Source organism: Lepus europaeus, chromosome 18 (genome assembly GCF_033115175.1).
Source record: "Lepus europaeus isolate LE1 chromosome 18, mLepTim1.pri, whole genome shotgun sequence".
Taxonomy (NCBI): domain Eukaryota; kingdom Metazoa; phylum Chordata; class Mammalia; order Lagomorpha; family Leporidae; genus Lepus; species Lepus europaeus.
In genome coordinates, this window is record NC_084844.1 from 24179821 (window position 1) to 24206402 (window position 26582).

The following is a 26582-nucleotide window of genomic DNA, read 5'->3' on the forward strand; positions in this document are numbered from 1 at the left end:
CTCATAGACTGAAGCTACAAGGAGTATTGGGCAAGAAGGGTTTCTAAGAATCAAGACAGAAATCAGAGAATATAAATCTATAGTTTTATTAAGACAAAAACTGAGTGTGGTATGAAGTTTACATTTAAACAAAGTTTTCACAGAAACCTAACACATGCCTACAGAGATTTTTACAATGCAGCTCTAGATGCAGGTCTAGACCATGTCAAGAACTGATGGATCTTGGGAATCAAGACGGAACATCTTGGGTCTCAGTTAATTCTTAGGATAAAAAAAACAAAACGGTTTGGTGTTTCAAAGTAAACCACTGCCCCAGTATGAATGATTATTCTTCTCCTGAGACCAGGGCTTCTGAAATTCAACCCTTGAATAGTTTCAATGAAACTTGTGCTGTCAGTGACTGAACCCTGCCACCCATGGTTTCAGAGTTCAAAATTCAAAACAAACCAGAGGCTTCAAGAGTTTGCTACCTTAGGAGTATGGGTCCTTGTTCTTCCCTACTCTGCCATCTCCTGTACCACTCTCTTCCCCTCTTCCAATACCTCAGCCAGTGGTTTGGATGGATAAGCTGATACAACTTCATAATTGGAAAAGAAAGGGTCTTGTCTAATTTCAAGAATTAGCACCTCTGAGACAGAATGCTCTATCTGCCTGTGTACATTCTCCCTCCCCAGTCAGTCTCCATCTCCAAAACGGCAGCTTTGGTAACTTGTGAACTGGCTTAGTCCTCTGTGGGGGACATTAAGCTCAGGCAGGGAACACCTTGGCTTACAGGTTTCAGGCATTCACAGCTTTTAAACAGTCTCTCGCAGTCCCCATTTATGGTGTCAATGACATTTTTTTGAAAAGGTAAAATATCCTGGACATAGAACCGAATCTTCAGTTAGTTGTTCTCTCTACTGTTTCATCATTTCCCCAATCAAGCCCCAAATTTTAATCAAAATGATCCAACCCATTTCCCTTTCTCCCTATCCCATCCCTCCCACCCCTAAATAATACACCAGTAATAGCCAAAAACTACACACATGCTACGCTGTAAAAACGCAGAGTTAACACTATTGGGAAGAAGGCTGTGGGTTGTGGAGATGCTCTTTGAAGACCTACAGTATCTTTTTGTTCTCCCACACACCCAATTCTGCAAGTTTTGTCCTTCATAGAAGGCCCTTTGCTTCTCTCAGCAAAGCACAGAACGGGCTGCCTTGAAACACTTCTCCCCATTCCCCTCCACTGGGATGGGTGTGTGAACTACATAGCTTGGAACAGCTTAAAGCACTTGGGCTGCTGCAGGGCACAGAAACTATACTGGCTCTTCAAAGGACATCTTCTCAAGCCACCTCTATGGTGTCAAGACAAGTAGAACTTCTTCCCTCCTCACTTGAAACCCACAGTCGGATGTGATGGGGCTGGTACTCAAGAGACTTAATTCTTGTCATCTTTTTTGTCATCATCCTCCGAGGGATAGGAGTGCCACGTCAGCCTTTCCTCATAGAAGGAAATGACAACCTGTGGGCACTTGACATTGGCTTCCTTGGCAGGGACCAGGTCGGCCTCATCAGAGTTTTTCCTGTAGAAACAAAGCACAGAGAGATTTTGATACCAGGTGATAGTAGTTTCCTAACTTGGATCACCTAGGGAATACTGCTTCAAAAATACTGATTCCAAAAAAGTAAGCTGGAGGGGGCGGCGCCATGGCTCACTTGGTTAATCCTCTGCCTGCAGCGCTGGCATCCCATATGGGCGCCAGGTTCTAGTTCCGGTTGTTCCTCTTCCAGTCCAGCTCTCTGCTGTGGCCCGGGAGGGCAGTGGAGGATGGCCCAAATGCTTGGGCCCTGCACCCACATGGGAGACCAGGAGGAAGCTCCTGGCTTCGGATCGGCGTAGCGCCAGCTGTGGCGGCCATTTGGGGAGTGAACCAATGGAAGGAAGACCTTTCTTCTTCTTTTTTTTTTTTTTTTTGACAGGCAGAGTGGACAGTGAGAGAGAGAGACAGAGAGAAAGGTCTTCCTTTTTGCCGTTGGTTCACCCTCCAATGGCCGCCGTGGTAGGCGCGCTGCGGCCGGCGCACCACGCTGATCCAATGGCAGGAGCCAGGTGCTTCTCCTGATCTCCCATGGGGTGCAGGGCCCAAGAACTTGGGCCATCCTCCACTGCACTCCCTGGCCACAGCAGAGAGCTGGCCTGGAAGAGGGGCAATCGGGACAGGACCGGTGCCCCGACTGGGACTAGAACCCGGTGTGCTGGCGCCGCAAGGCGGAGGATTAGCCTATTGAGCTGCGGCGCCGGCTAGGAAGACCTTTCTATTTGTCTTTTCTATTAACTCTACCTGTTAAATTTAAAAAAAAAAAAAAAAAAAAAAAAAAAGCAAGCTGGAAAAGAGTGAAAACATGACCCAAGCAGCACTTACTGGCAGCTTTAGTGACATCCTCAGAGATTTTCGCTTGTTGAAAAACCCTTCTGGATACCTTTGTCAGAAGCTAGGCTATCTGATGATCTACTCTATCTGAACCTCTGCGAAGGGCTAAAGAAAGCATGACTAGGGCCGGCGCTGTGGTGCAGCGGGTTAATGCCCTGGCCTGAAGTGCTAGCATCCCATATGGGTGCCGGTTTGAGTCCTGGCTGCCCCACTTCCGATCCAGCTCTCTGCTGTGGCCTGGGAAAGCAGTAAAAGATGGCCCAAGTCCTTGGGCCCCTGCACCCACATGGGAGACCCGGAAGAAGCTCCTGGCTTCAGATCAGCGCAGCTCCAGCCATTGCAGCCATTTGGGGAGTGAACCAGCAGATGGAAGACCCCCCCCTCCACCGTGTACTCTGACTTTCAAATAAATAAATAAATCTTTAAAAAAAAAAAAAAAAAAGCATGACTGTCCAGATTCTCTTAGGGGAAAGGAGGGCTACCTCACTTTTCCAAAAGCCATATCCCAGCTGATAAGAGCCTATGGAGAGATCTTTACTACTGATACTACCAAATGCCCATCTCATGCAACATCCAAGTATTTTGAAATGGCCAGAAAATAAGGAGCTGTTATATAATTCTTCATGTTTTTCTGGATTTTAAAATGTTTTCATCAAAAAAAAAAAAAAAAAGATATATTTCTTTGAAAGGCTGACACAGAGAGAAAGAGAGAGAGAGAGAGATCAATCTTCCATCTCTGGTTCTCTCCTCCACAACAGCCAGGTCTGGGCCAGGCTGAAGTTGGAAGTCAGGAACTCTGTCCTCATCTCCCACATGGGTGGCAGGAGCCCCAGTACTTGGGCCATCTTCTGCTGCCTTTCCTAGCACATTAGGAGAAAGCTGGATCAGAAGCAGAGCAGCTGGGAGTTAAACTTCTGTGCCACAATGCTGGCTCCTAAAATGTTTCTAAAATATGAAAATTTCACTCATTATAATGGAATCATGAGTACATGCTTATCTTCAGGTCACTGAGAATGCCCTAGGTGAAAGCAGCAGTATAGGGCAGCAGCAGATAAGGTATCCCCAAAACCTCCAGGGAACTGGAGCCACACAGCCCCATGAACCAGAAAAGAGTAAGCTCTTAAAGCAGTTTTGAGCAATGGACCCAAGAGAACAGGAGGGAAATGTACTACTATTAACAGGTATTGGGGGGGGGGGGGGGGCTGGTGCTGTGACGCAGCAGGTTAAAGCCCCAGCCTGCAGCACTGGCATCCCATATGGGCACCAGTTCAAGTCCCGGCTGCTCCACTTCCGATCCAGCTCTCTACTATGGCCTGGGAAAGCAGTGGAAGATGGCCCAAGTCCTTGGGCCCCTGTACCCGCCTGGGAGACCTGAAGAAGCTCCTGGCTCCTGATCAGCACAGCTCTAACCACTGCAGCCAAATGGGGAGTGAACCATCAGATGGAAGACTTCTCTCTCTCTCTGCCTCTCGTCTCTCTGTGTAACTCCGACTTTCAAATAAATAACGTAATCTTAAAAAAAGAAAACAGCGGCCGGCGCCGTGGCTCACTAGGCTAATCCTCCGCCTTGCGGCGCCGGCACACCGGGTTCTAGTCCCGGTAGGGGCACCGGATTCTGTCCCGGTTGCCCCTCTTCCAGGCCAGCTCTCTGCTGTGGCCCTGGAGGGCAGTGGAGGATGGCCCAAGTGCTTGGGCCCTGCACCCCATGGGAGACCAGGAGAAGCACCTGGCTCCTGCCATCAGATCAGCGCGGTGCGCTGGCCGCAGCGCGCCAACTGCGGCGGCCATTGGAGGGTGAACCAATGGCAAAAAGGAAGACCTTTCTCTCTGTCTCTCTCTCACTGTCCACTCTGCCTGTCAAATAAATAAATAAATAAATAAATAAATAAAAAAGAAAACAGCTATGGTGGACCTGAAGCATGCTATCATTTGTTGACAAATGTACAACACCCTGAGTTAAGTTCAGTCATCTCACTGACAAGAATATTGGCAGTTTTTGGAAATGGGCCAATACTTCCGCTCTCCAAAGAAATCATTTAAAAAGTTTTATACTCCATTATCCAAATTTTTTTTAAAATTGTTTTTTATTTATTTGCAAAGCAGAGTTACAGAGAGGAGAGGCAGAGAGAGGGGGAGAGAGAGAGGGGCCGGCGCTTTGGCGTAGCTGGTGAAGCCGCCGCCTGCTCCACTTCCAATCCGGCTCTCTGCTATGGCCTGGCATAGCAGTGGAATATGGCCCAAATCCTTGGGTCTCTGCACCCGAATGGGAGACCTGGAAGAAGCTCCTGGCTCCTGGCTTCGGAATGGTACAGCTCCAGCCATTGCGGCCATCTGGGGAGTGAACCAGCAATTGGAAGACCTCTCTCTCTGAGCCTTTCTTTCTCTCTGTAACTCTTTCAAATAATTAAATAAATCTTAAAAAAAAAAAAAAAAAGAAAGAGAAAAAAAGAGAGGGAGAGAGAAGTCATCCATATACTGGTTCAATCCCCAAATGGCTGCAATGGCAGGAGCAGGGCCTTTCTGAAACCAGGAGCCAGGAGCCAGAAGCTTATTCCGTGTCTTCCATGAGGGTGTGAGGTCCCAAGGACTTGGGCCACTTCTACTGCTTTCCCAGGCCATAGCAGAAAGCTGGATCAGAAGTGAAGCAGCCGGGCAGCTTTACCTGCTATGACACAGCGCCGGCCCCCCAACATTCAATCTTAACTTGTAGACGCAGTAGTGAGTCAACCAAAGGAATGTAGTCTTAAGTAATATAAACTACTTTAATTCACATGATCACATGCAGAGAACATGCATTCTAGCTAAATAATTCCTGGTATCAAATCTCCCATAAGCGACACATTTTGAGGATGGCACTGTGGTGTAGTGGGTAAAGCCACCACCTTCAGTGTGACATCCCATACGGGCACTGATTCGAGTCCTGGCTGCTCAATTTCCGATTCAGCTCTCTGCCATGGCCTAGGAAAGCAGTAGATGATGACCCAAATCCTTGGGCCCCTGCACCTGCATGGGAGACCCGGAAGAAGCTCCTGGCACCTGGCTTTGGGTCGGCCCAGCTCTAGCCATTGAAGCCATTTGGGGAGTGAACCAGTGGTTGGAAGACTTCTTGCTCTCTGCCTCTAATACATAAATAAATCTTTAAAAAAATTGTAAGATTTTTAAGATAAATGTCTTCATTAAGTAGTTTGATGGGGCATTACTAAAACCATATTTACACTTAGAATGAATGGAAAAGGCAGCCTTGCACTATGCTCATGAACAGGAAAGGGGTCCTGCTGACCCCTGCTGGCTTATCCTGGAATTGCACAATTTACACAAACTGGAAAGGATTGAACAATCAAGGACAAAGGAAGAGCTACAAACATTCTTTCCTAACCCTGGGAAGAGTCTGTGATCCTGCAGCCAGCCAGATCTTTAAGGAGGTGGTAAAGGGGAGGGTGGTCCAGTCACATTTCATATTTTCTTTCATCATTTTCAAAGTGAAATGTGATTTCTTCCCTCACCCTCTCAATTTGGATTTTTTCCCACCTCCTCAAAAAACCAGGCAAAGATCGAGAATCCTAAGGGCCCCTACCTGTAACTCATGAGTTCAGGGTGGCAGTCAGGCTGAGGGTCACTATCGAAGGACTATGTCATCTTAAAGATTTCACACCTGGGCAACTGGAATTTCGAAGGTCCAGCTCTTTTCCTCTGGCATGGAACAGATGGGGAGAAGAAAAAGACAACACACAGATCCACTGGCAGACTCACCATTTCATCAGGAACATGAGTTCTCCACTTGAGTCTGTAGCTCCAATGATCCGTTCCGGCTCCAAACCCCGGGCAAAGCCTCGTGGCTTTTCTGACTGTAAAAACCAGATAGGTAGAGCAGTTTGATCTATGTGGAACTGTCATCCAGACTGGAGTCACTCCCATGTCTGCTTAGTGCAATTGCACACCCTTTTGCTAATAGATCATCGATACTTTTTTTTTTTTTTTTGGACAGGCAGAGTGGACAGTGAGAGAGAGAGACAGAGAGAAAGGTCTTCCTTTGCCGTTAGTTCACCCTCCAACGGCCGCCGCAGTTGGCGTGCTGCGGCCGGCGCACCGCTGATCCAATGGCAGGAGCCAGGTGCTTCTCCTGGTCTCCCATGGGGTGCAGGGCCCAAGCACTTGGGCCATCCTCCACTGCACTCCCGGGCCACAGCAGAGAGCTGGCCTGGAAGAGGGGCAACCGGGACAGGATCGGTGCCCCGACTGGGACTAGAACCCGTTGTGCCGGCGCCGCAAGGCAGAGGATTAGCCTATTGAGCTGCGGCGCCGGCTCCTAGTAACAGGCCTTTTGGAATCCTTTGGAGTGATTCATCAAGGTATGAATGCTTGAGGTTTCCCATATATGAAAAGGAATATAGACTCCAAAGAGCAGACTAAATGTTTACCATGACTGTTTCTCCAGGACTTCTCTTCACCCTCAAAAGACAACTGACCTTAAGGTGTTGGATAAATCAAAACTATTACCGCAAATCATATGCTTAATCAAATGATTAAAGCTATCTATTTACAGGAATCGTTTCGTTTGCCCTTATATCTGTCCTCAAAAAGTATTATACTTATTATTCCTAAAGCCTGGATAATGAGGGTAGATCATAGGGTTTCATAGGAGATTGAGAGGAAATGCTTGCTAAGATCTGAGGAGACTTAACAAAACTTAATTATCTGGTCTTCAGAAGCTTCTCTGTCAGTACTATCAATTCTGGACTAGGAAAAATCCTTATTTCTAGCCTTACCTCTTCTTTCTTCTTCTTTGGTTTGCTCTCTTCTCCCTTATCTTCAGAATCAGAATCAGCTTTGCGCTTGCCTCCCTCTGACTTATCTGTCTCATGTGCTGTTTTCTGTGACTGCAGAAACTCAGCAATGAGGTCAGGGCAATCCAGATTTTCTTCTGGTTCCCACGTGTTGTCTTCACTGAAACCAACCACAAGGTACAGCAAGTCACTTTCCTTCAAATTAAGTGTACTTATACAAAGGATATAAATACAGGGAGGACAAGAGGAATTACTATTAATGAACAGCCACATTTTGCCCAGGACAAAATCAATTTTCTTTACAAAGAAATCCCTATCTTGCTTTTTCGCACTATACATGTAGGTCATATTCCTGTCAGACCATAAGCCATGAAAGCCATGATTCATTTTTTTACTGCATCTATCACAGCTGTGTATCATTAGATTCCCAATAAACAGTTGATGACTAAATTTACCCGTGTCAATGAAACTTACTCTGAGAAACCTTTCCACTTTAGGAGGTACTCCACTTTGCCCTTTACAACTCTTCGGTCAAGAACTTTTTCCACCACATATTCCTCTTCCTCCTCTTCTAGCACCTCCTCCACTTTCTTCTTGTTTTGTTTTTTCCCCATAGTGCCCGCCAGCTTTCTGGTGTAAAGGGTGACGCTGCTAAAATGGTAAAAGAAATGAAATGGGCATTAGGGTTAAATATCTGAATGTTCGGAAAATCATGGAGATCAGAGAGGACTTTAATACTGCATGTTACTTATAATGTTATGCCTATTTTCAACATATAAAAACCTTTTCTGAAATGTTCAGCTACAGAGTTAGCACTGATAAATCTCACAGCAAAACTTTTTTATTCTTGCATATTCATTCAAAAACTTTTATATACATGGGTCAGCATCCCATATGGGTGCAAGTTAGGCTGCTCCACTTCCAATCCGGCTCCTTGCTAATGGCTGGGAAAAGCAGTGAAAGATGGCCCAAGCGCTTGGGCACCTGCCATCCATGCGGGAGACTTGGAAGGAACTCCTGGCTCCTGGCTTCAGTTTGAACCAGCCCCAGCCATTGTGGCCATCTTGGGTATGAACCAGTGGATGGAAAATCTCTTTCTGTAGCTCTTTCAAAATACATTGGCCAGCGCTGTGGCTCAACAGGCTAATCCTCTGCCTAGCAGCGCTGGCACACCAGGTTCTAGTCCCGGTCAGGGAGCCAGATTCTGTCCTGGTCGCCCCTCTTCCAGGCCAGCTCTCTGCTGTGGCTCGGGAGTGCAGTGGAGGATGGCCCAAGTCCTTGGGCCCTGTACCCCATGGGAGACCAGGAGAAGCACCTGGCTCCTGCCTTCGGATCAGCGCGGTGCACCGGCCATTGGAGGGTGAACCAATGGCAAAGGAAGACCTTTTTCTCTGTCCACTCTGCCTGTCAAAAACAAAAAACAAAAAAAGCCATATAGAAACTTTAAAAAAAAGTACTTTATATGCTATGGTCCCTAAAATACTAAATTAGACTGAAATAGGAATCCTTTTAAAATAATATGCCCACATCAAACTTATATACCGATAATTCTCTGATCCATACTGTCTCTTATTCTCTATTTTCCTTTTGTTAAAAGTTTTTTTTTTTTTTTTTTTTTAAATTTCCATCTACTTGAATGCAGTGATGGGGGGATGGGGGAGTAGGTGGGTGTGGAGAGGTGGAAAGAGAGAGAGGGATTTTCCATTTGCTGGTTCACTCCCTAAATGCCTAGTCAGGGCTGGGCCAGGCTGAAGTCAGGGGCCCGAAACTCCATTTGACAGGGCCCCAAGCATCATCTGCTGCCTCCCAGGATGCATTAGCAGAAAGCAAGACCAGAAGCAGTGGAGCTAGATAGAGGCAGTAGGCACCCCAAGCCATTGCTTAATCCACTATATCATAATATCTGCCCTATATGGTTTCCATTTTACCACTGTAATGGACTTTATGAACTTCTTATTCTACTCAGTTTATTTTTACAGTTTAGATCTAAGACAAAAGACTCACAAAATGACAGAATGACCATGAAATTCTTTGGAGTACTGCAATAACTTGGAAACTGTGTGTGTACAGGTGATAACCACAAATATAATCTAAGTTTTTTTTCTTTTCTTTATTTTATTTACTTGAAAGAGTTACAGAGAGAGCTAGAGACAGAGACAGAGACAGAGAGAGGTCTTCCATCCACTGGCTCACTCTCCAAATGGCCAGAGCTGAGCTGATCTGAAGCCAGGAGTTTCCTCCAGGTCTCTTACATGGATGCAGGGGTGCAAGGACTTGGGCCATCCTCCACTGCTTTCCCAGGCACATCAGCAGGGAGCTGGAGCAGAAGTGGAGGAGCTGAGACTTGAACCGGCAGCTATATGGCATGCCTGTGCTGCAGGCCAGGGCTTTAACACACTGTGGCACAGCACCCCCCCTCCACCAAAATACATCTTCGGTACCAGCATTGTGGCCAGGGGGTTAGGCTGCCACTTTCCACAAAGGCATCCCACATCTGAGCATGAGTTCAAGTCCCAGCTGCTCTGTTTCCAGGCCAGCTTCCTGCAGCAGAATACGGCCCAAGTATTTGGGCTCCTGACACCCATGTGGGAGACCAGAATGGAGTTCCTGGCTTCCAACTGGTCCAGACCTAGCTGTTGCAGCCATCTGGGGAGAGAACAAGCAGATGCAAGATGCCTCTCCCTGTCACTCAACCTTTCAAATAAGTAAATAAGTCATAAAACCAAATAGAGCAGGCATCTATGACTCCAACCGAAGTGACTGGGATCACTACTGCCTCCAACTTTCTGCTAATAAAGACCCTGGGAAGTGAGCCAGCATAGGGAGCAGTGGCTCAAGTAACTGGGTTCCTGCCAACCATGTGGAGACCTGGATTAAGCTCCTTGCTCTCAGCTTTTTCCTTGGCCCAGACCAGCCTGTTGCATTTGGTAACAGGACAGTGGATGGAGGAGTACTCGCTCTCTCATGCCCTCTCCATCCCATATATATATATGTATGTCCATATCAAATAAATCTTTTAACAAATATTATTACACCTAGGGGTGTTTGCAATATTAAAAATCTAGTCTCCTGGGTTGGGTGTTTGGTGTCCTGGCTACTCTGCTTCTAATCCAGTTTCCTGCTAATGTACATCCTGGGAGGCAGCAGATTATGGCTCAAGTACTTGTATCTTTGCCAACTAGGTAGGAGACCCAGATTGTGTTCTGGGTTCTTGGCTTTGGCCTGACCCAGCCCTGGCTGCTGGTGGTATTTGGGAAGTGAACTAGCAGATGGAAGTTCTCTCTCTTAATATATGTCTCTCTTTCTCTCTGCCTTTCAAACAAAATGAAAGAAAATTCTAGTCCCCTATAAAAATCTTTATTTCAGTCTTTCATCCTTTGACTTCTGGGTTTAGCCTTAGGTTACCAATTTTTGTCAGTAGATGGCGCCATAAGATACCAATAAAACAAAACTGGTCAGTAAAACTGACCAAAATCTCACAAAAATGAGGGACCATAGTTGCACAGAATGAGATACAAAAGAATTAAGAGAATGACAGATAGTTCAAGACAAGGGAGAAGGAATCAGTACTCTGCTTGAGTTTGAAACAATACTAACTTAGGCTTAACTGGTCATTCCTGGCTTCCTTGGGAAAAGGAATCAAGTAGGAATTATTCTAAACACTTTAAAATTGGCATATATAGAAATGCATTTTAGAAAGAGAATATTTATTGGCCATGTAAGAGATAACAAACCTTTCACTAATGTCAGGATTATGAGTCATTTGTAACTTTTAGAGATACTTAGGGTTATACTCTCAGATAGTCCTGTTTGTATCTATGATTAATTTTGACTTTATAAACATTTGAAAAAATTCTAGATACTGTGCTGAGTACTTGAGATTCAAGAGAATAAGAAATGGTGAGGCCAGTGTTGTGGCATAATGGGTAAAGCCACTGCCTGAAGTGCTGGCATCTCATACAGGCACTGGTTGGGGTCCTGGCTGCTCCACTTCCAATCCAGCTCTGCCATGGCCTGGGAAAGCAGTAGGGGACGGCCCAAGTACTTTAGAACCCTGCAACCACATGGGAGACCCAGAAGAAGCTCCAGGCTCTTGGCTTTGGATTGGTGCAGTGCTGGCCATTGTGACCATTTGGAGAGTGAACCAGTGGATTTCAAAAGACTTCTCTCTGCTCCTCTGTAAAATCTGCCTTTCAAATAAATTGGGGCTGGCGCCATGACTTGGTTAATCCTCTGCCTGCAGTGTCAGCATCCCACATGGGCGCCAGGTTCTAGTCCCGGTTGCTCCTCTTCCAGTCCAGCTCTCTGCTGTGCCCCGGGAGGGCAGTGGAGGATGGCTCAAGTGCTTGGGCCCTGCGCCTGCATGGGAGACCAGGAAGAAGCACCTGGCTGCTGACTTCGGATTGGCGTAGCTCTGGTCATAGCAGCCATTTGGGGAGTGACCCGAAAGAAGACCTTTCTCTCTGTCTCTCTCACTCACTGTCTATAACTCTACCTCTCAAATTAAATAAAATAAAATAAAATAAAATAAACAAATAAATAAATCTTCAAAAAGAAAAAGAAAAAGAAATGGTCTCCATCAGAAAAGTAATTTCATCCTCCACTAAGGATATTCTGAACTCTTGCAGAGTGGCACAAAATAATGTTTTCTTTTAGCATAGACAATAACCTGTCTAGAGAACACACCTGTGCCAAGATCAGATTTAGCCATCTTTCTACCACTTTCTCTCCATACACATAATGTTATACTTTGCTTTCCTTCCCTCTCCTTTCCAATCCCTTGTGTTTTTTTTTAACCTGTTAGGGTAAGTACTGAATGTAATTTTTTAAAAATTATTTATTTATTTGAAAGAGAGAGACTGATCATTGTTCCAGCCACTGGGTCACTCCCCGATGGCTGCAACAACCAGGTCTGAGTCAGGTTGGATTCAAGAACCAGGAATTTCATATTAGTCCCCGACATGGGTGTCAGCAGCCCAAGTAGTTGGGCCACTTTCTGCTGCCTCCCCAGGCCCATTAGTAGGAACCTAGATCAGAAGTAGAGCAGGGGCCAGCGCTGTGGCATAGCGGGTAGAGATGCCACCTGCAGTGCCAGCATCCTATATGGATGCCAGTTCGAGTCCCAGCTGCTCCACTTTTGATCCAGCTCTCTGCTACAGCCTGGGAAAGGAGTAGAAGATGGCCCAAGCCCTGGGGCCCCTGTACCTGTGTGGGGAGATGCGGAAGAAGCTCCTGGCTCTGGATCAGCACAGCTCTGGCCTTTGCAGCCAATTGGGGAATGGACCAGCAAATGGAAGACCTTTCTTTCTCTCTCTCTTCCTCTCCTTCTCTGTGTAACACTTTCAAATAAATAATTAAATCTTAAAAAAAAAAAAAACTATAAAATAAAAAAAAATGTGTCTATAAAATAAAAAAATAAATAAATAAATGTGCCAAAAAAAAAAAAAAAAAAGGCAGCAGCAGCTGGGACTCAAAAACTGGCATTCTGATATGGGATTATGGGATGAGCACCACCCACTGCACCACAATGCTGGCCCCTGTGAATGCAGTAACTTTTGGCTAAATTCTTGGCTAGTTTTATTGTGCCTCTGATTTAAGGACTGTTCTTCCTGGAGACACTTTCAGACTTTCAGAATTCTGATTGGCAAATGACAAGTACTTTTCTGTCAGTTGAAGGGATAACAAGATTCATGTCAATCTTTGGTTATAGTACAGAGAAAAAAACCTGACAACCACCTTTAGGTAAAAAGCACCACAATTCCCTACATTAATCTGGACCTGGAAATTGGAAAATACTCCCTTTCTCAATAGACAGAAGGGAAGCAATGACTATGGACTACCCCAAAATGGTAACCGTCCCCCCAGAAACTCTTCTTTCAAGTAATTACACTTAACCACTGAATACTACCCATCTGATCCTCTTACTATGAATCACAAGGGTCAGTACAGACTCTAGCTGATATCTAGCTACTGCTGCCATAGTGTTCCACTATATAGACAACCATATTTTAATAATCATTCTACTTAGTGATGAAAATTTAGATTGTTTCCTATTTTTTATTATTGCAAAGAGTGCTGCTTTGACCATGGTACCTGCACCTTTTATTCATAGGTTCATAGGTGATTGACTCACATCTTTGGATAAAAGCCACTGCTACAAGATTGGCAAAAACTACATACTACAAGCAAAATTACATACTTTACTGTAAGCATCAATCAATTCTCAAAGCTAGCTAAAAGTCAGGTATCTTATATCCTCCACAAGATTTAGAAAAAGGCTGGAGCAATGAGAAAAGCCAATCAATATTCTTGAATTTTCATTTTTATCATTCACTCTAGAACATTTCTGAGCAGCAACAAAAATTGGAAAAGCAACTGAAGGATCCTTGGTGTCCCTTTTACCAGAAGCCAAAAGCAGCACCAGAAACATGATTACAGTTCCTGTGTGATCTGTTACCCAAGGAAAGATCTGCTCACCCAAATACCAGTGTAAGCAAAACAAAACCTGCATGACTCCAAAGCTTAGCCTCCAGTAACTTTCCCTTCTCTGACCTTTCCGAAACAACTTTATGTCTACAGGCAGTCACATATATATTTACAGTAAACTCTGTTTCCTCCTCCACGAAACAGATGTAAGATTCTCACAGGATTATTGTGGGTTTTTTTCCTTTTTTTTTTTCTTTTGTTTTTCCAGGATTATTGTGATGTCAGCTTTCATGAGCTCTGGAATTACTTGCAGGCAGCCCTCCTTATCTGTGAGTTCTGCATCTGCAATCCAACCATGATGGAAAATATTTGGGAGAAAAAATTACATCAGTAGTGAACATATAGACATTTTTCCCTAGTCACTATTCCCTCAACAATACAGTATAACATTTATATAACAAATTGTTTCAAGTACCCTAGTATTACGGGACTTGAATAACTGTGGATTTTGGTATCCACAGGGAGTCCTGGAACAAATCCCCTGCAGATACAGAGGGCTGACTGTGTCTTTATATATTTGGATAAATGTCTTGCTTCCTCATTATATTTAAGTACTGGTTTAAGGACAGCTCTCTTCTCTGAAACTCAGTGCATTGAAAACTCAATGAGAAAAAACAATTTTGTCCTATGTGTATGGCCAAAATTCATGACTAGGTTTCTCTAAAGAGTTGAGTTATTCAGAATATACACAAGGACCACAGGTATGGCTACTGTAAATGAGCAAATAATTATAAAACAGAGAAACCAAGATCTCATTTTTGGAAGATTAAAACAGACATGCTATCAGAAACTGAGAAATCATGTCTAATAAGCCTAAAGTGCAGAAGTTTCTCATGTTATTTTATGTGGTCCTGGCAGGAAAATAAAGTAACAAAGTTGGTGTAGTAAACAGCCAAAAGGATTTATCTTCCAAGGAAGAGATAAGGGAGAAAAACAATGGAAATTTTTAACAAACTAATTTATCTATGAAAAAACTTTTAAGATTTCTTAAGACCAAAACATGGACAAAAATAATTTTTGTTGTTTCAAACAGTACAGTCCTATGAAGTTATGGGGCCGCCACTGTGGCGTAGTGGGTAAAGCCGCCACCTGCAGTGCGGGCACCCCATATGGGCGCTGGTTTGAGTCCCGGCTGTCCTCTTCTGATCCAGCTCTCTGCTACAGTCTAGGAAAGCAGAAGATGGCTCAACTCCTTGGGACCCTGCACCCATATGGGAGACCAGGAAGAAGCTCCTGGCTTCTGGCTTCAGACAGGCACAGCTCCGGCCTTTGCGGCCAACTGGGGAGTGAACCAGCTGATGGAAGACTTCCCTCCCTCCCTCTCTCTCTGTAACTCTGCCTTTCAAATAAATAAATAAATGCTTAAAAAAAAAAGTTATGATTTCAGAATCAGCCTTTACCTATATGGGCTTCAAAAAGTTCATGAAAATTAAATTAAAAGATAGGGGCCGGCGCTGTGGCTCACTTGGTTAATTCTCCGCCTGTAGCGCCGGCATCCCATATGGGCGCTGGGTTCTAGTCCTGGTTGCTCCTCTTCCAGTCCAGCTCTCCGCTGTGGCCCGGGAAGGCAGTAGAGGATGGCCCAAGTGCTTGGGCCCCTGTGCCCCTGTGGGAGACCAGGAGGTGGCACCAGGCGGCTGGCTTTGGATCAGTGCAGCTCCGGTCACAGCAGCCATTTGGGGAGCGAACCAACAGAAGGAAGACCTTTCTCTGTCTGTCTGTCTCTCTGTCTATAACTCTACCTGTCAAATAAATAGAAAAAAAAAAAAAAGATAATGGGAGGGGGTAGGCATTGTAGCATAGCAGGTGAAGCCACCATCTACACTGCTGGCATCCCATATGAGCACGGGTTCAAGTCCTGGCTAACTTCACTTCTGATTCAGTTCTCTGCTTTGGCCTGGGAAAGCAGTAGAAGATGGTCCAAGTGTTTGGGCCCCTGAACCTGTGTGGGAGACCTGAAGGAAGCTTCTGGCTCCTGGCTTTGGATCAGCCCAGTTCTGGCTGTTGCAGCTATTTGGGAAGTGAACCAACAGATGGAAAGACCTCTCTCTCTCTGTAACTCTGCCTTTCAAATGAGGATCTTAAAAAAAAAAAAAAAGACTTATTTTATTTATTTGAAAGATAGTTACAGAGAGAGGTAGAGACAGAGAGAAGTCTTCCATCCGCTGGTGCACTTCCCAGAGGGCTGCAACAGCCAGGGCTGGGCTGATCCAAAGCCAGGAGCCAGGAGCTTCTTCCAGGTCTCCCACACGGGGTACAGGAATCCAAGGACTTGAGCCATCTTCTACTGCTTTCCCAGGCCATAGCAGAGAGCTGGATCGGAAGAGGAGCAGCCAGGACTAGAACCAGCGCCCATATGGGATGCCAGCACTTTAGGCCAGGGCTTTAACCAGCTGCGCCACAGTGCCAGCCCCACAGATGGATCTTAAAAAAAAAAAAAGATATTGTGGGGGCTAGTTTTGTGGTACAGCAGGTTAAGTCACTGCTTGGGACATACACACCGTATATTAGAGTGCCAGTTTTAAGTCCTGACTATTCCACAGCCAACCAAACTTCCTGCTAAAGAACCTCGGAAAGCAGCAGGTGATGGCTCAAGTGCTTGGGCCCTTGCCATCCATGTGAGAGACCCAAATAGAGTCTGAGCTCCTGGCTTCAGCCTGGTCCAGCCTGGCTGTTGCTGCTGGAAGATCAGTCTCTCTCTCTCTGTTCCTCTGCCTTTCAAGTAAATAAAATAAACTTTTTAATAAAAATATACTGAAAAATCTCCATGAACTTTTTTTTTGGAGGGGGGGGGTGCTTCAGTGCTGGCATCCCATATGGGCGCCAGGTTCGAGCCCCAGCGGCTCCATTTCTGATCCATCTCCCTGATAATGCTCCTGGGAAAGTATCAGAGGATGGCCCAAAGTGCTTGGGCCCCTGAACTCATGTGGAAGATGCAGAGGGTGCTCCTGGCTCTGGCCTGGTCCAGCCCTGGCCATGGGGCCGTCTGGGAGTGAACCAGCGGCTCTCTCGCTCTCTGTAACTCTTACCTTTCAGATAAATAAATAAATATTTTAAAAAAGAAAAAAAAAATGAAAGGAAAAGAAAGGAGGAAAGAAAGAAATGGCATCTCCGGTGTTCATGGCCGAGGGGCTAGGCTGACCGGGCTTGCCAATTACACTCGCCTGAGCCTCGTCCATGCCTAAATGCAGGACGTCCCAGGAGGGCAACCTGCAAAAGAGAGCCAGCAGCCGGACTGCATCACACCGCAATCACTCAACACAACTGCACACATCACCCTAGCGAATGAGCAAACGGGCATGCACACACTAAGCCAAATGATTCCCCAGTATGCATGGGAACGGCGAGACAATGGCAGGCCGGCATGCTTCTTTTTCTCATCACCTGGCCCCCTAACACTCCTGAGGAGCATATGCAGACACTGCAGCGGCACACCCAGAGGAAGCAGCGGGGGCAAGAATGGACACCTCCGCTCAGCTTCAGGCACCTGAGGAGAAAACAACCTGGACGGCTCTAGGGGGCAGGACACCACAAAGGTTCAAGCAAGGGCAAACTGTCAGACGGTCCCCCAGCACCACAGAGGGGTCCACCCACTCAGGAACAGCCAACAATAGGGCAAGAGTGAGGGGTGTTCATCGTGTCAGAAGATGACCCCAGCAATGCCACAAGGGGGCAAAGTCAAGAGGTTTCTGTACCCCTGCCCCCCACACATCACCCACAAGTAGGAAAGGAGGGAGGGGCAAGAAGAGATCAGCAGCTTTTGCCATGAATGGCCATTCCTCGTCGGGGGCAGCTTAGGTCTGGCCCGAGCGCCACACTGCCACATGGGTCAGCTGGTCCATGACCTGTCTGAAGCATCCTTGTGTTTATGTTTTCACCCAACTGAAAGAATTCATACTGCATTCAAAACAACAATATGGTAGTCATCCTCGATTCCTCATTCTCCTTTATCTAGTCTCTCATTAATTTTGTTAATTTTATATCTTACATATCTTCCAATTCATATTTTTCTATTCCCCACTGCTTCCACACTATTTAAAACTACCATCATCTCTTGGCTAGAGAACTCCCAATTCAATTAATTCTCAACAGTACCTACTGATTTCAAAATGAAGATCTCTTCATATGATCTGTGGGCATCTGAGCTGAAGACCCCTGCATCTAACTTATCAATCACAATTACCTTGCCGTTTGACCCATTTTTCACTTAATCCAATTTCCTTAACTGTCACTTCCTTAGAAGGCCTTCCTTGAAGTCCTATTCTTGACTAATTCTGTTCACATGTTCCTACGGTATTTATATATTTTAAAAATTATATCCGTGGGTACCTATTGTGTGATGTGTTGGGAAAATGGGCTGAAAAAGAGAGACAAAATCCTTGGTCTCTTAGACATTACATTCTAATGTGGACAAGTCAGTGAGCATTAGTGGGTATGTCTGTACGTGTGCATGTGCACAGCATAGCACAGACAATAAGCAAAAATATTAATGATGTTAGACAAGAAAGGTAAGGAGACACCTTGGCAACAATCAGAAAAGCACTCCAACTTTAGGTTCAAAGTCCTAAAGGAAATTAGTTTGCTTTGTGTGAGGAAAAGAAATGTGGCTGGTGGGGACTGTATGTTGTGGCACAGCAGATTAAGCTGCTGCTTCAGACACGAGCATCCCCTATCAGAGTACTGGTTTGAGTCCCCTGGCTATTCCACTTCTGATCCAGCTTATTGTTAATGCCATGGGAAGGCAACAAAAGATGGCCCAAGTACTTGGGCCCCTACCACCCATGAAGGAGACTATGATGGAGTTCCTGGCTTTGGCCTGGCCAACACCTGTTTGCAGCCATTGGGGGAGTGAAGTAGCAGATGGAATATTTCTCTCTTTCTGTGTCTCTCTCTCCCTCTGCCTTTCAAATAAATATATAAATATTAAAAAGAGGGGCAGGCATTGAGGCATAGTGGGTAAAGCTACCACCTGCGATGCTGGCCTCCCATATGGGTGCCAATTTACATCTGGAATGCTGCACTTCTGATCCAGCTCCTTGCTAATGGCCTGGGAGAAACAGCAGAAGATGGCGTAAGTCTTTGGGCTCCTGCCATTCACTTGGGAGACACAGATGCAGCTCCTGGCTTTTGCCTGGCCCTGCCCTGGCCATTACAGTCATCTGGGGAGTGAACCAGTGGACTGAAGATCTCTCACTGTTTCTCCTATCTCTGTAACTCTTTCAAATAAATCAATAAATTGTTTTTAAAAATTAAAAAAAAAAAAAAAAAAAAGAGGCCGACACTGTAGCTCAATAGGCTAATCCTCCACTGTGGTGCCGGCACACCGGGTTCTAGTCCGGTCGGGGCCCTGGATTCTGTCCTGGATGCTCCTCTTCCAGGCCAGCTCTCTGCTGTGGCCCGGGAGTGCAGTGGAGGATGGCCCAAGTCCTTGGGTCCTGCACCCACTTGGGAGACCAGGAGAAGCACCTGGCTCCTGGCTTTGGATCAGCGCAGTGCGCCGGCCGCAGGAGCTATTGGAGGATGAACCAACGGTAAAGGAAGACCTTTCTGTCTCTCTCTCACTGTCCACTCTGCCATTAAAAAAAAAAAAAAAAAAGAAAAAGAAAAAGAAAAAAAAAAAGAAAATAGGGGCTGCTGCTGTGGCACAGTGTGTTAAAGCCCTGGCATCCCATATCGGCAGGTTCTAGTCCCAGCTGCTCCTCTTCCAAACCAGTTCTCTGCTATGGCCTGGGAAAGCAGTAGAGGATGGCTCAAGTCCTTAGGCCCCTGCACCCATGTGGGAAACCTGGAAGAAGCTCCTGGCTCCTGACTTCAGATCGGCACAGCTCTAGCCGTTGCGGCCATCTGGGGAGTGAACCAGCGGATAGAAGACCTCTCTCTGTGTCTCTACCTCTCTCTGTAACTCTTTCAAGTAAATAAAATAAATCTTAAAAAAATTTTTTTTTAAAAATAGTGACTAGACGGATAGAGTGGTAGGCAAGAACCAGATGACAACTGTTGTGCACATCACTCCCTACTTCATTCCTTTTCGCCATTCCCGATTTCCCCTCTAGCTTAAGTTTAAAACCTAGTCAATTAATGGCTATAAAAGTTTATAATTGAAGTTCTGTTAGCTTTTAATGCTATCTATTTAAAAAGTCAAATTAAATTAGTAAACATTTACTAGGAGCATAGATGGAAAACAGGATGTTACCCTAGTTCAAGCACTGAAAGTTCTACTGCATTACAAGAACCCCTTAAAGGGGCCAGCACTGTGGCATAGCAGGTAAAGCCACCAGCTGCAGTGCTGGTATTCCATATGGGCACCCGTTCGAGTCCTAGCTGCTCCACTTCTGATCCACCTCTGCTGTGGCCAGGGAAAGCAGTGGAAGATGGCCCAAGGACTTGGTTTGGCCCCTGAACCTGTGTGGGAGGCCAGGCTGAAGCTCCTGGCTTCAGATTAGACCAGCTCCAGCCATTGCAGCCATTTGGAAATTGAACCAGAAGATGGAAGACTTCTTTCTGTCATTCCCTCTCTATGTAACTCTGCCTCTCAAATAAATAAATTTTAAAAACCTGGCTTAACTGCTACTTCCTCCATGAAGCTTATGTAACCTAGCCAAATATTCTTTCTCCTTTCCTTAGGATTCCCAAAAGCATTCTGCTTCTATTTTTACTTGGACACTCAGTTAAAGGTAGGACTGGGTCCTGTGCAAACTGTTGAACCCCAGATGAGCAATAAGGATGATGGCTCAGAAAATAGGGGCTAGAAGTTTAAAGCCATCAGTTTTTTAGGGAATTATTAACAAGATGAATCTGATTGATAAGTCCTAAACAGAAACAAGGAAGAAGTACCTTTGCTGAAAGAATCAGCAACTACCCATCAGTCATCAAAGGGCAGGTGAAGGCATGTGTGCAATATATCGGGTGGTAGTCATGTTTCTGAACTGCTTTTAGTCTGTTTGTTAGCTGTGGCTGCTTGTGAAGCAAATGCTTTCCAGATGGAAAACTTGACTGAGCAGAAAATAAGAACTTGTGCCACATACACAGTGTCCTGGAGTTTCATTTTTAAAGGAACCCCTGCCGTTGAATTCCAGAGGATCTACTGCTAGAATACTATTGTATGAATATCTTTTGAATTTTATCTGAGATGTGTTCAGAAACTTGGCTAATCCCGAGTGTGCTGACATGAATTTAACAATAGATATAGCTTTTGGTTGAGAAGTTTCAGAGATCTGCAAATGTTAGGACACCTGAGTAATGCTTCAAGCAAATCTTTCAAAGGTTTCAAGTGAAATAAAATGGAACAGGAAGCTGCAACAGAATTATGACTATATTGGACACATAAAAATATACTCCTTGAATATACACAATTAGTATTTTTTGAGACATTTATTTTATTTAAAAGACAGAGTTAGAGAGATCTTCCATCCGCTGGTTCACTCCCTAAATGGTCACAATGGCCAGGCTGAAGCCAGGATCCTGAAACTCCATCTGGGTCTCCCATGTGGGTGGTAGAGTCCAGGCACTTGGTCTATCTTTGGCTGCTTTCCTAGGCTAATGGTCGTGGGAGCTGGGTCAGAAGTTGAACAGGGGCCAGCACTGTGGTATAATGGGTAAAGCAGTTGCCTGCAACACTGGCATCCCGTACAGGCACTCAATCGAGTTCTGGCTACCCCACTTCTGATGTAGCTTCTTGCTACTGTGCCTGGGAAAGCAGCACATGATGGCCCAAAAGCTTGGGCCCCTGCAACAACAAAGGAGACCCAGAAGCTCCTGGCTCTGGACCAGCCCAGCTCCAGCCATTGTAGCCATTTGGAAAGTGAACCAGTAGATGGACAACCTCTCCCTCTGTAACTCTGCCTTTCAAATAAATAAATCTTTAAAAAAAATAAATAAATAAAAATAAAAAAAAAAAAGAAGAAGAAGAAAAAAAGAGGAGCAGCCCCGACTTGAACTGATGCCCAGATGGAATGTTGGCATTGCCAGCAGTGGTCTAACCCATTAAACTACAATGCCAGCCTCTGTACTTTTCAATTAAAAATAAAGTTAATACTCTTGGGAAAGCAGCAGAAGTTGGTCCAACTGTTTGGACCTTTGCCACCCACATGGAAGAACTCAGAGTGCCAGGCTCCTGGCTCAGGAGGCTTGGCCCAGCCTTGGCTGTTACAGCCATTTGAAAAGTGAACCAGAAGATGGAAGATCTCTGTGCCTCTCCTTCACAGTGTGTAACTCTGCCTTCCAGCAACTTTAAAAATTATGACTATGGGGGCATTAAAAGCAGAGAGCAAAGTGTCTGCAGATTAACAAAATAAACCCTGCTCACTGACATCAACCTCTCAAATACCATAGTTCTATTAGGCCCTCAAGATTTTAGTTCTCTATTAATGAGAAAGTAACAATTTTATAGACAAATTAAGCCATGCCCCTTCTGGTCATCAAGCCATAAACACTAAATGCAGGAAAGGGTTAACACAAGTTACATAATTCAAAATACTGATGTGGGGGAGGGGCAAGTGTTTGGCCTATCAGTTAGGATGTCACTTGGGAAGCACACATCCCCTTATCCAGTACTTGGGTCCAACTCCTAGCTTCACTCCTGTCTAACACACACTATGAGGCAGATCTAGATTTAGTTCCCAGCTCCTTGCTCTAGCCTAGCTCAGCCCAGGCTACTGTGGGCATTTGATGGTAGTGAACCAGTGGCTGGGAACTCTCTCTCCCTTTAAAATGAATTTAAAAATATTGACAGGATCTGAATTTTGTCAGATCAGCGCAACTCTGGCCATTGTGGCTAATTAGGGAGTGAACCAGCAGGTGGAAGACCTCTCTCTCTCTGCCTCTCCTTCTCTGTGTAACTTTTTCAAATAAATATATCTAAATACAAACAAACAAAAGCAGAAAATATTCAAGCTAGATAATAACTTACTGTTGAAACTTTAGGACCTAGGGCCTAAAGTATTTTTTTTTAAGAGAGGGAGAGGTCTTCCATCTGCTGGCTCACTCCCCAATTGGCCACAACAGCTGGAGATGCGCTGATCTGAAGTCAGGGGCCAGGAGTTTCTTACAGTTTTCCCACGTTCAGTGCAGGGGCCCAAGGACTTGGGCCATCTTCTACTGCTTTCCCAGGTCACATCAGAAAGCTGGATCAGAAGTGGAGCAGCCTAGACTCAAACCGGCACACATATGGGGTGCCGGTACTGCAGGAGACGGCTTTACCTGCTACACCAGAGCACCGGCCCCAGTCCTAAGGTATTTACAACAGCCAATTGCACAGTCTGCATAACCTCTTCTGTACTGAATATCAGGGAGAGTACATTAAAAACTGAGGCTAAGACATGCACCCCAAGGACAAGAGTTTTACTTTGCCAAACGTCATAAAAGGAAGACAGGCAAGCTACCAGGTAACTGCACCATAATTCTGTTGACGGACACATGAAGTTCTCAGAAAGGATCTCAAAGCCCTATTCATTCTTCCATCAACAATCTGAATGGCATACTATGTACCAAACACAGGATGAACAAGAGGTATAGCCCCATCTTATGGCAGACTACCAATATAGTCATTTGCCTTTAACAAAATCTGTTATATCATGACAGATACAGTGTGAAAAAAAGAAACCTGGCAGGAGAAACTACTAGAAGATAACAAAAAGTAATCAGCGCTCTTTTAAAAGCACTTATTTTTTAAAGATTTTTTTTTATTTACTTATTTGAGAGGTAGAGTTACAGAGAGGGAGGGAGAGAAGGTCTTGCATCCGCTGGTTCACTCCCCAAATGGCCACAACCGCCGGAGCTGGGCCAATCTAAAGCCAAGAGCTTCCTCTGAGTCTCCCATATATATGCAGGGGCCCAAGCACTTGAGCGATCTTCCATCACTTTCCCAGGCTATACGCAGAACAGCTGGGACACGAACTGGCACCCATATGGGACACTGGCACCGCAGGCAGAGGCTTAGCCTACTACACCACAGCGCTGCCCCTTTAAAGCACTTTTAAAAAACCATTTTCCAGCCGGCGCCACAACTCAATAGGCCAATCCTCTGCCTTGCGGTGCCGGCACACCGGGTTCTAGTCCCGGTCGGGGCGCCGGATTCTATCCCGGTTGCCCCTCTTCCAGGCCAGCTCTCTGCTGTGGCCAGGGAGTGCAGTGGAGGATGGCCCAAGTGCTTGGGCCCTGCACCCCATGGGAGACCAGGAGAAGCACCTGGCTCCTGCCTTCGGATCAGCGCGGTGCATCGGCCGCAGTGCGCCGGCCGCAGTGCGCCGGCCGCGGCAGCCATTGGAGGGCGAACCAATGGCAAAAGGAAGACCTTTCTGTCTCTCTCTCACCGTCCACTTTGCCTGTCAACAATAAATAAATAAATAAATAAAAATTAAAAAACCATTTTCCTAGTCCCTAAAATGGGGAAAGAAAAAACAACATTACTTCCTTTAATTCCTGTATTTAAAAAAAAAAAGGTAGAAGGCTAGGGTACCCTTACTTGGTCGCCTCTAATAAAGAAGAAGCAAGAAGCAAGTAGGCTACACAATATTTACATTTTTAATGAAAGGCGATTTAAAACAGCAGTCATAGAAGAAAAATATCACCACAGGGAAAACTGGAAATGACTGAAGATTCTCCACTGCCCGGAAGCTCCATTAAGGTATAACCAGTTCCAACACCGGTGCTTTTCAATCATACTTTCCATGTAAACGCCTGTGAGGTATCTAGGGAGGAACACAGGCACTAGGCACTAATTTCCTCTGTGTTCTTGAAATCAATTCCAAAAACCATGGACCTTTCAGAACTATTCCAAACTATTGACATTAATTCTTGACACAACGGAGGAGATAGCTTACCTCTTGCCACAGGTTCTAGTATAACTTATCTTTTAAAAAATACTCCATCTCGGGGCCTGGCGTTGTGGCGCAGAGAGTAAAGCCGAGGCCTGCAGCGACGGCTTCCCATCCGGGCGCCGGTTCGGTTCGAGTCCCGGCTGCTCCACTTCCGATCCAGCTCTCTGCTATGGCCTGGGAAAGCAGCATTAGATGGTCCAAGCCCCTGGCCCCTGCACCTACGTGGGAGACCCAGAAGAAGCTCCTGGCTCCGGGCTTCGGATCGGCGCATCTCCAGCCGTTGCGGCCATTCAGGGAGTGAACCAGCGGATGGAAGACCTCTGTCTCCCTCTCTCTGGCTCTACCTATCTGTAATTCTGCATTTCAATAAATAAATCTTTTTTAAAAATTATAAGAAAAATTCCACTTGGATGGAAGATCTCTTTTTCTCTCTTTTCTCTGTATCTCTTTCAAAATAAATAAATCTTAAAAAAACAAAAATTCCACCTCAACTGGGTTAAGCCAATACATGCCTAAACAGAGCAACAATCCACGAAGCCCTCACATGAGGCTTTGAAAAAGGGGTAAAGTACTGCTTTGTATTCAGAATTTCCAACAAAGAAAGGCTGGCTAAAAACACACGACCCGACCCTAAGGGGGAAAAAAATGTCCTCACATATTGACTTCTCCCACCCCATCTCACAAGTTCTCTCTCGACCTCACTCCATTCCTTACTGTTAACATCTCCACGCATTCTTGCCATTCTCCCGCTCTGTGAGACTAAAACCAATCCCAAACACAAACTCGGGGAAGTAGCAGAGACGCTGGGACGGCGAAGCAGGCCAAGTGTTGCGTGCTTTCCGCACACGTTACTCTCACGGGCCTGCACTGCAACGCCCCAGCAGGAGACAAGGGCGGCCAGTTTGCCCCTTTTCTCTTCCACACTATCCAGAAATGTTCGCAGGACGTCGCCCTGCTTACCCCAACAGCTCCCCCCGCCCCGCTTCCCGGCAAGCACCCGTCTTTCCCAATTCTGGGATCTCTCCCCCAATGGATTCCACGAATCTTCCTCCATTAGCACACCCTGGGCTGCCCGGTCCCCTGGTCCAATGTATGCCAAGTTACTTCGCCGCAGCCCCGCAAGCCAAATTCCTCCGGCAGCCCAACATCCTCAGGTTACATTTGCAAACCCCGAGGTCCCGCAGGCGTCCCCTCCTCCCCGCCCGACGCCTAATCCAAACACCAACCACGTCCTCTCCGCAGTCGCCCAAAGTTTTCCCTTCTGCAGTCCAAACCCGCGGACGCATTGTCTCAACCCACCCAGGCCCGGAAAAGCGCCCCTCAAGCGCTCGGCCCACCGCGAACCTCTCCGGTCTCTCGCTCGGGATTCACTGCCCCGCCCTCTCCATCTTTCACGCAGCGGGCGTCCGGCCCCTCCGCGCCAAACAGAGCGTTCCGCGCGGGAACACGAGAATAGGGCGCCGGACCGCAGCGCGCTCCCCGCTCCCAACCGCGGCGAAAACGCGGCCCCTGACCCGGGCTCCCGCCGCCGCCGCCGCCGCCGCGCCCCCTCCCCCCGCCTCTAGCGGGCTTTTTACCTCAAAGCAGCGCCCAAGAGCTCGAGAAGAATCGGGGTCGCGCTACTGGCGCGTCGCGTCGGGCCGGCCGGGGGGGGGGGAGTGGCGCCCAGAAAGCAACAAGCCGAGTGGCCGCAGTGGAGCCCCTCACTGAAGCGGCGTACCGCAGGCCCCGGCCAACGGCCCTCCCCTCAGCCGAACAAAAGAGCCTCGCACTCTGCGCTGCCCGCCGTCTGCACCGCGCAGGCGCGGCGACCCGCCGTAAGGCACCATGGGACTCGGTGCCCGTCCAAGACTACAAGTCCCGAAGGGCTGTGCGGGTCCCGCTCCGCGCGCCCGGCTTGCGCGGCTGTGCGGGACTTTTAGTTTTTAAACTGCACAGGCAGAGAGACAGTAGTTTAGAACGCTGCAGGCGGGGAGTCCTTAGTGCTTGGTCTCAAAAATCAGCCACTTATGCACAGTTCTACGAGTCACAGCCTCGAAATTTCTGAATCTTAAATCCCTCGCCAGAGTTTCTCAGATCTGT

At 46.4% G+C, this 26582-nt stretch overlaps 1 protein-coding gene across 4 annotated transcripts; it reads right to left on the reverse strand.

The window, feature by feature from the left end:
* Positions 1-62: 62 nt before the first annotated feature.
* On the reverse strand, positions 63-26275 carry CBX1 (chromobox 1). Of its 4 annotated transcripts, XM_062215805.1 has the most exons (6): positions 26078-26275; positions 24504-24674; positions 7672-7848; positions 7180-7357; positions 6164-6258; positions 63-1564 (listed from the first exon to the last, which is right to left on the reverse strand). In XM_062215805.1, exons 3-6 carry the CDS (start codon positions 7809-7811, stop codon positions 1420-1422), a joined length of 558 nt encoding a protein of 185 aa, XP_062071789.1. In that variant the 5' UTR covers positions 7812-7848; positions 24504-24674; positions 26078-26275; the 3' UTR covers positions 63-1419. The 4 variants fall into 4 exon arrangements, with proteins under 4 accessions (XP_062071789.1, XP_062071788.1, XP_062071792.1 ...); XM_062215804.1 differs by lacking the exon at positions 24504-24674; XM_062215808.1 differs by lacking the exons at positions 24504-24674; positions 26078-26275 and adding an exon at positions 13843-13939.
* Between the last annotated feature and the right edge of the window lie 307 nt (positions 26276-26582).